The sequence below is a fragment of the Carlito syrichta genome, unplaced genomic scaffold (assembly GCF_000164805.1).
Source record: "Carlito syrichta isolate Samal-C Ts95f unplaced genomic scaffold, Tarsius_syrichta-2.0.1 Scaffold304428, whole genome shotgun sequence".
Taxonomy (NCBI): domain Eukaryota; kingdom Metazoa; phylum Chordata; class Mammalia; order Primates; family Tarsiidae; genus Carlito; species Carlito syrichta.
In genome coordinates this window covers 1-7,692 of record NW_007248524.1, presented here as the reverse complement: position 1 = coordinate 7,692, position 7,692 = coordinate 1, and the positions used below count along the sequence as shown (strand labels likewise).

General features: G+C 42.3%; 1 protein-coding gene across 1 annotated transcript in view; it reads right to left on the bottom strand.

Annotated features, from left to right (window-relative positions):
- Window positions 1-7,649, bottom strand: part of UHRF2 (ubiquitin like with PHD and ring finger domains 2) — a gene marked incomplete at its 5' end in the record, with an annotated part of 69,597 nt that extends 61,948 nt beyond the window's left edge. The window contains 2 exons of the mRNA XM_008059900.2: window positions 3,511-3,744; window positions 7,489-7,649. Coding sequence (XP_008058091.2) covers window positions 3,511-3,744; window positions 7,489-7,649 — 395 coding nt within the window. The remainder of the gene's footprint in view (window positions 1-3,510; window positions 3,745-7,488) is intronic.
- Window positions 7,650-7,692: the final 43 nt, after the last annotated feature.

The window sequence follows — 7,692 nt, the reverse complement described above, 5'->3', positions numbered from 1 at the left end:
CTCACCTCAGCCTCCCAAAGGCGCGGGATTACAGGCTGAGCCACCGGGCCCGGCTCCAAAGAATATTTTAGTCAAAAGGAAAAGTCCGAAAGTTTGTTTGCTCATAAAGCCATTATAGAAAGCTCTGCTTCGACAACAAGAAAATCTTTATGAAGCCAAAGTGACAAAGGCAATAATTCGAGACAAAGACAAAAACAAAAACCAAAAACCCCAATTTTTAAGTGACCCAGAAGCAACTTAACAAAATCTTGATATACTAACTATTCCGAGGCTTGCGCTATGGGAAATACAAAAAAGTTATTGCAAATTCAGAACAAATCAATGAAAAAGTAGCAGCTTTGGCCAAGCATGGTGGCTCACACCTGTAATCCCAGGACCACGGGAAACTGAGGTGAGGAGAGGCTAGAGCCCAGGAGTTCAAGACCAGTCTAGGTAACATAATAAGACCTGTCTCTACAAAATAAAATAAAATAAAATAAAATAAATTAAAAACAGCCAGGCAGGATGGCGCGCATCTGTAGTCCCAGCTCCTGGAGAGGCTAAGGTGACTGCTTGAGCCCAGGAGCTTGAGGCTGCAGTGCGCTATGATGATTGTACCACTGCACTCTAGCCTAGGCAACAGAACAAGACTCTGTCTCCTAAAAAAACCCAAGGTTCTAAACTATTTTCAGTTCAGCCAAAAGATTCACACCTAATAAAAGTCCCATGAAGGCAGGGGACAATATTATTTGTTTATTCATAATAACTAGTACAAATATATTCTAGCTACGTTAGCTATTAGTAGCTCAATATTAACTTTGAAAATAGCCACCCTGATAACTTATAGCATTCTAAAACATTTTCTCCATTTTTCCAGGTATCCATAAGCTATAACATTGCCTTCTCCAATATTTACACTTTATTTTTTCTCCTGTCTTGTTGCATTATCTAGCACTTCTTCAAATAAGTCAAATAATAGCAGTATTGATTGGCTTCCTTGTCTGGCTCCCATCTTTTTTTTTTTTTTTTTTTTTTTTTGAGTTGGAGTCTCACTCTGTTGCCCAGACTGGAGTGCAATGGCCGCTCCCGGCCACCACAGCCTCGATCTGCTGGGCTCCGGCGATCCTTCCGCCTCAGTCTTCCGAGTAGCCGGAATTACAGGCATGCGCTACCACGCCCGGCTGATTTGATTTATTGTAGAGATGAGGTCTTGCTGCCCAGGCAGGTCTCGAACCCGCGGGCTCTGGCAATCCACTCACCTCAGCCTCCCAAAGGCGCGGGATTACAGGCTGGGCCACCGAGCCCAGTTGGCTCCCATCTTTAACTGGATTACCTCTGGTTTTCCTCACACCAGTAGGCAAGAAGTGGAGTGTGGTTTAAAATATTGATCCACTTATCAAAGACTTCCTTTTTTAAAGATCAGGAATGGACTCAAATTTGTATTTAAATGCAGAAAACATTTAAAATTAAGTTGCTTTGACTTATTAATAAATTAATTATGCTAAAATATTTTCTAATAGTGAATTATCCCCACTTTCTGAAAAACGACATTTGGTCAAGGCAATGTTCTTTTAATATACAGCCATAATTTTCTGGCAAATATCAATTAGGTTTTATATCAATGCACTAGTGATGTTGGTGTGCTTTCAGCCATGTTTTAGTACCGGTGTTGAACTAAATTCACAAACAGGAAGCTTTTCTTCTTTATGCTGTGGGTCAGTTCCTTATGTTTGAAACAATTCAGCCACCAAAGTGGTACTCTTTTATTTATTTATTGAGATACAGCTCTTTGCCATCTCTCTTAAATCTTTCCACATGCATATACAGATCTGCTTGCATTTTTCCAAAATTATCTCAATTTGAATATTCTTGAATTATTCACTTCATCTACCAGTTTATAATTTTTAGTCTTAAATGCTTTGGAAAACTGAGTCTAAGTGTCCATTTATCGCAAACAAGAAGTAAAGAGTCATAAGAATAGGAAAGGATAAAACAAAACTGCCATTCAATTATTTCGACACTATTTTTTAGAGTAGAATTAGATAAGATTGCTAGATGCACAAGTCACCTTTTCACTCTACTTTCAGCAAACAAATTACTATTTTAAAAAATTACCACTTATAATAGCATAAAAAACAAAGCTGCCAGAAATCAAACAAGATACATAAATAGACAGCTGATTAAGACGGCAAAATTTAAGTTAACGGAGAAGACCACCACGTTCATGAATTAAAAGACATTGTAAAGACATCAATTCCTCAAGCTGATCATATGATCAAGATGATCAAGCTAAATGATCAAGCTATATGCTCAAGCTAAACATACAGGCACAATCCCCATTGAGGCCCAGCAGATTCTCTGGAGAGTTCACAAGTGATTTCCAAAGTTTGTATGTGACGGTGTTAGCAAAAAAAAAAAAACCACCCCCCAACCCCCCAAAAAACCACCAAGACACCCTGAAAGAGGAAAAAAATTGGAGATGGGAGAAAAGAAGAGAGATCAAAACAGTCTAAAAGGCTACAATACTTAGAACGGTATTGAGCACAGGGATAGACAGACAGACCAGCAGAACAAAAACAGCATAGTTTGGCAGCATCCTGGGAGTGAACAACCAGTACTTCATCCCTAGGTTGAAACTTCTAAAGAAATTCTTGAACACATGCATCGGGATACACAGAGAAGGTCTGAAACAGCACTGTTCAAACAGCTGAAAATGGACACAGGCCAGAGAGCCATGAATTATGGACAGACAAATATGGTGGCATGTTCATAAAATGGAATATCAAGTAGTGAAAAAATACAGCTGTACGTATCAGAGTTTTTTAATGTTGAGAAGTGTAACTCCACTATACAAAATACAAATACAGACAAAATGCCTTGCCTAGAGAAACGTAAGTAGCAAAACTAAAGAAAGACAAGAAAATGGTCACAAAAGTCAGAATAAGTAGTTTGCTTCTTAGGGAGCTAGAGGGAGATGTGTTCTCCTGGCATGGGCACACACGCAAGAGGCTTTAAAAAGGCACCGGCATCACTCCACGTCTTAGCCTTGACAGAACTGCTTTATTGTTCTTTAAACTACACATAAACATTTATTTCACAGCAATTTTTAAAAGACTACTTTTAAGAAGTTACATTTTTTTTGAGTTGGTGTCTCTCGCTCATCCAGGCTGGAGTGCAGGGGCACGCTTACAGCCACCACAGCCTCCATCTGCTGGCCTCAGGCGAGCCTTTACTCCTGTGTCAGCCTTCCAAGTAGCTGGAACTACAGGTGTGCACCACATAGCTAATTTTTTTTCTTTAATTGTAGAGATGAGGTCTCGCCACGTTGCCTAGGCTGGTCTCAAACCCCTGGGCCTAGGCAATGCTCTTGCCTCCACCTCCCAAAGTGCTGGGATTACAGGTGTGAAGTTACTATATTAACAGTTTGATCTTTACTTTCAAATGGCAATAAAGGTTTACTGATTCACAGCATCCCGAAGAGAACAGACATCTGCATCCTCACAGCTAACAAGAAGTCTGAAGACAACATACCTTATATAGCCCAAAGCCAGGATCGATAAGACAGGCACGAGCTGATGTGGACGGCTGACTGGAAGGTCCCACCCTTGGTGCTTTCTTTACTTTAGGTGGACTATAAGAACAGGGTTTGGCCTCATCAGTCTGTGTAGATGTGCCAGGAAGATGGTCAGGGTCTGGGCGAACTAGTAGCTGAATTATGTCATTTAGTCCAACATCATAGTCAAATAAAGTGTATCCATTTTCCAACTAGAAAAGAAACAGAAAAAGACGTTGAATGCCTCTCTCAAAACTTATCTTTCTACATCTTTATTTGCCCATATGTCCCAGTTAGACTCTGGAAAATAAAATTAATAGCATTGCAATTGAGTGATTTTTGAAATCATTCTTATTACTTCCTAGCCTCTGATGTCAGCATCTTCTCTGGACCTCAATAAGTTAAGAATCACTTCATATCCGTCACAGCAAAGAGCAAACACTGACCATGGAAACCAAAAATGTATCGTTGCTGCTGTGACCTTGTGACCCAGGCAGAAAAACGCTCGATTTAATTTCTCATCAAGTTTTGTTTTATTTCAAAGAGCAGTGCCTACATCCACCGCAAGGAAAAAAAAGGCAAACTCTGAAGGCCAGTTGTTCTACGATTTTTTGTTCACAAAGACATTAAGTCAAACACTTTATCTTTCTGAAACACTGTTGTTAATTTTTTAAAAGATCTAGCAGGAAAAAAAAAACCCTACAAACTGTAGTAATTATACTTCTTGCTCAAGCTACTACATTTGCCTAAAGTTCTCTAATTCTCTCCATCTGTAAAGGTCAAGTCTTCCAGAATGAAAAGTGAATAAATTATTTTGCACCCCACTCATATTTTGGCAAGAGTTATGGCTTGAATAGTGTCCCCCCAAATATGTCGAAATCCCAATCCAGAGTATCTCCAAATGGGACCTTATACAGAAATGGAGTCGTGCACAGAGGTAATCAAGGAATAAATTTAACCCTTTGCACTTGGAGATATTTTGCAGTTCACCCATCAGCAACCTGATTATTTTTTACAAAACAGTAAAAGACCAATCACTTCATATTAAATAGTACAGCATGGGAACCAATTATTTTACTGCAATGATATTTGGCTAATGATGAAATTTTGAACACAGAAGAACTTATTTACAAAAAAAATCAAAATTTTATATCTTTAAAATCTTGTATTTTTCTAGCATGTGGTAACTTGTGAAACAGTCAACACGCATAGCAGGTTCAATGATATGTGTTGTGCAAGAGTAATTTGTTTAACATCTTCCACCTGGCGTTTTTCTATTCGAGCAGACAATGCAGACTCGTTTGCTTCCTCTCACATTAATAACATGTAATTTATTGTTCAGTCTGTTGCTTGAAGACAATGTGGAAGGGTGCACTTGTGATTCCTGAAAAACACTTCAACTGATCAATCTGAAGGTTCACAAATTTCAAGTGGGACATAGGTTTTTCATTGTTTTTAAATGGAAAACTTCAAGGAAACAATTTTTTTAAAAAAAATCTGCACTTGCATAAGTTTGTCCTATATAATTACCAACAATCTCTTTATGTCCCCTGAGAGGGGACATCCAAGTGCAAAGGGTTAACCAAAAAAAGTGTAAAGCTGTTGTGGCCCCTTCAAAATTTTTATGCTGAAGTCCTAACCCCCAGGGTCTCTGAACACAAGAGAATTTGGAAACAGGGTCTTTACAGAGGTAATTAAGTTAAAAATGAAGTCATCAGGGTGACCACTAATTAATACATCTAGTGTCCTTATGTAAAGGGGACACAAAGACACAGCAGGAAGATATGAAGACACACAGGAAGAAGGTGGCCATGTGACTCCAGTGAGAAAAGCCAAGAAACAAGGTTTCTGGCAAACTCAGACACGTGCAAGGAAGGATTCTCCCCCCTAGAGCTATCAGCCAGCACAAGGCCCTGCAGGACACCTTGAGATTATCTCTATTATTTCTCTTGTTTTAAGTCACTCACTCAGGTTTTGATACTTTGTTGCAGCAGCCCCAGGAAACTAAGTCTCCACCTTGTTGCTTTATAAAGTTCAACGGGCTACTCACTGTGATACAATGAAACAAGAAGAAAACTAAACTTCTTGAAGATCAGCACTATCATTTCCCCAGAAACAAGACCAATGTAAACATTGCTCATTTCTCCCTCTTCATATGTATTACTTGTCACCCTTCACAACTCTCTAATACTGTAGACCATATTTAGGAAGGCAGCCAAAAGGAAATAAGTCTATCCTGAATTATAAACTTATGAGACTATTAGATCAGTCCTTTTAATTCAAGAGGTCCAAGAACACTAGCACAATCCTGTATCCTGCAGGTATTCACATACGTCAAACAGAACAAGAAATCAAGATAGTTCTTATAGGGACAGCCATGCTAATATTGTTGCTTACTTTATTAATTCTGTAGTAATATAAAGTGTTAAAATACTTTCATTGCTCACTTATTTTAGAAAGCAGGACTTATTGAGGGGACAGAAAAGCTCCCACAGCGGGAGGGGATCCGATGGGACTGCCCTGCCTCAAGGAGCAAAAACGCCATCCACATCCTCATTTTGACATTCTCCAATAAACAAAAATAAACCACAAACAACAACACCACCGATTCTGCAAGAGTTAAAAAAAAAACCCACACAACTTGCTGGGCTCGTGCCTAACTCTGCAGTCTCAGCACTTTGGGAGGCATAGGCAAGAGGATTGCCTGAGCCCAGGAGTTCCAGACCAGCCGGGGCAACATAGCAAGACCTCATCTCTACAAAAAATACCAAAATTAGCTGGGTGTGGTGGCACGCGCCTGTAGTTCCAGATACTTGGGAGGCTGAGCTTAAGCCTAAGAGGTCGAAGCTGCAGTGAACTGTGATCCCTGCCACTGTGCTCTACAGCCCAGGTGGCAGAATGAGACCCTGACTCAAAAAAAAAAAAAAAAGGAAAGAAAGAAAGAAAATAGAAATGACCAACATCTACGAGTTCCAAGCATGTAACTATAATCCATCAGTGTCTCCACAGTAAATGTTTGAGAACCACGTGCTAGAAGATGGAATGAAGAATTTACAATACTGAGAAGCAGGGATAGTTAGGACTTTTTGTCAGACACACGCTCGGGTCTGAGAAGAGAAACTCTAGGTAACAAGAAGTGCAACAGTGATGCCAGGGATTGCTGGGATTGCTGAGATGCAAATGCCAACAGGCAGCAGCTGTGAAGGCAACGGCAAAGTCATCTGCAAGAACTACCGACTAGGGACGTAGGTGAAGGGCGTAAATAACTCGCACGTGCCCATCGTCACGTGCCATACATCCATCAAATCCACACGTGTCCCTTTAAGTAGGCAAACGCTCTTACTTTACGTTCTGAGTGCAAGCCAAGGAAGGGGGGCAAGAGGCAACTTCTTCAGCCACCGCTGAGGCCTCACACTTGCCATCTATCTTAAGGCTACTCCGAGCGGCAGCGAGGGGCAGGCTGAGAAGGGCTGCAAAGGAATCCTTTCGGAGGAAGAAAAGCTTAGAGACCCACCACATAACTCTCCTCAGAAAGACCCGACCCCCGGGGTGCTTCAAAGCCAGCCTCCCAGGTGGTCGCAGGCTGCCTCCTCTAACCAGAACGTGCAGCCCGAACCGCGGCCTCCCTTTGGTCCTCAAAAGCCGAGTCAATCACGCTGCGTGGCAGACTTAATTTACACACAGAGCACCTGGGGACCTCGTTAAGCCGCAGGTTCTGCTCCAGGAGGTCGGTTTTGGGAGGCCTGGCGCAAGGCGGCCGGGGGAAGCTAGCAGCGCACGTCCTGAGAATCCAGGGTCCGCGCTTGGCACGGCAAGAGACCAACCAAGCGCCAACGCTCATTTCACACTCTGGCGTGCGTCAGAGTCGCCTGTGAGGTCTAGCTGAAGCCAACTGCTAGCGGCTCGGGCGGGCCGCCCATCTACAGCACATGTGCACGAGAGGTCCTGACCCGTACCCAACACCAAAAGCAGAAGCCCAGGGGGGTGCGGGGCAACCATTTAAGCCGCAGACTCCGAATCTGCTTCCGCTTCGATGTTTTTCGGCGTGTGGCGGCGAGGCACTTCGAGGAAGGGCGCCCTCCCGCCGAGGGCCAGGCCAGCTCGGCCGACAGGGCGGCTGCGACGCCGACCCCCGCGTCCGCGGCCACCTGTCAGCGCCC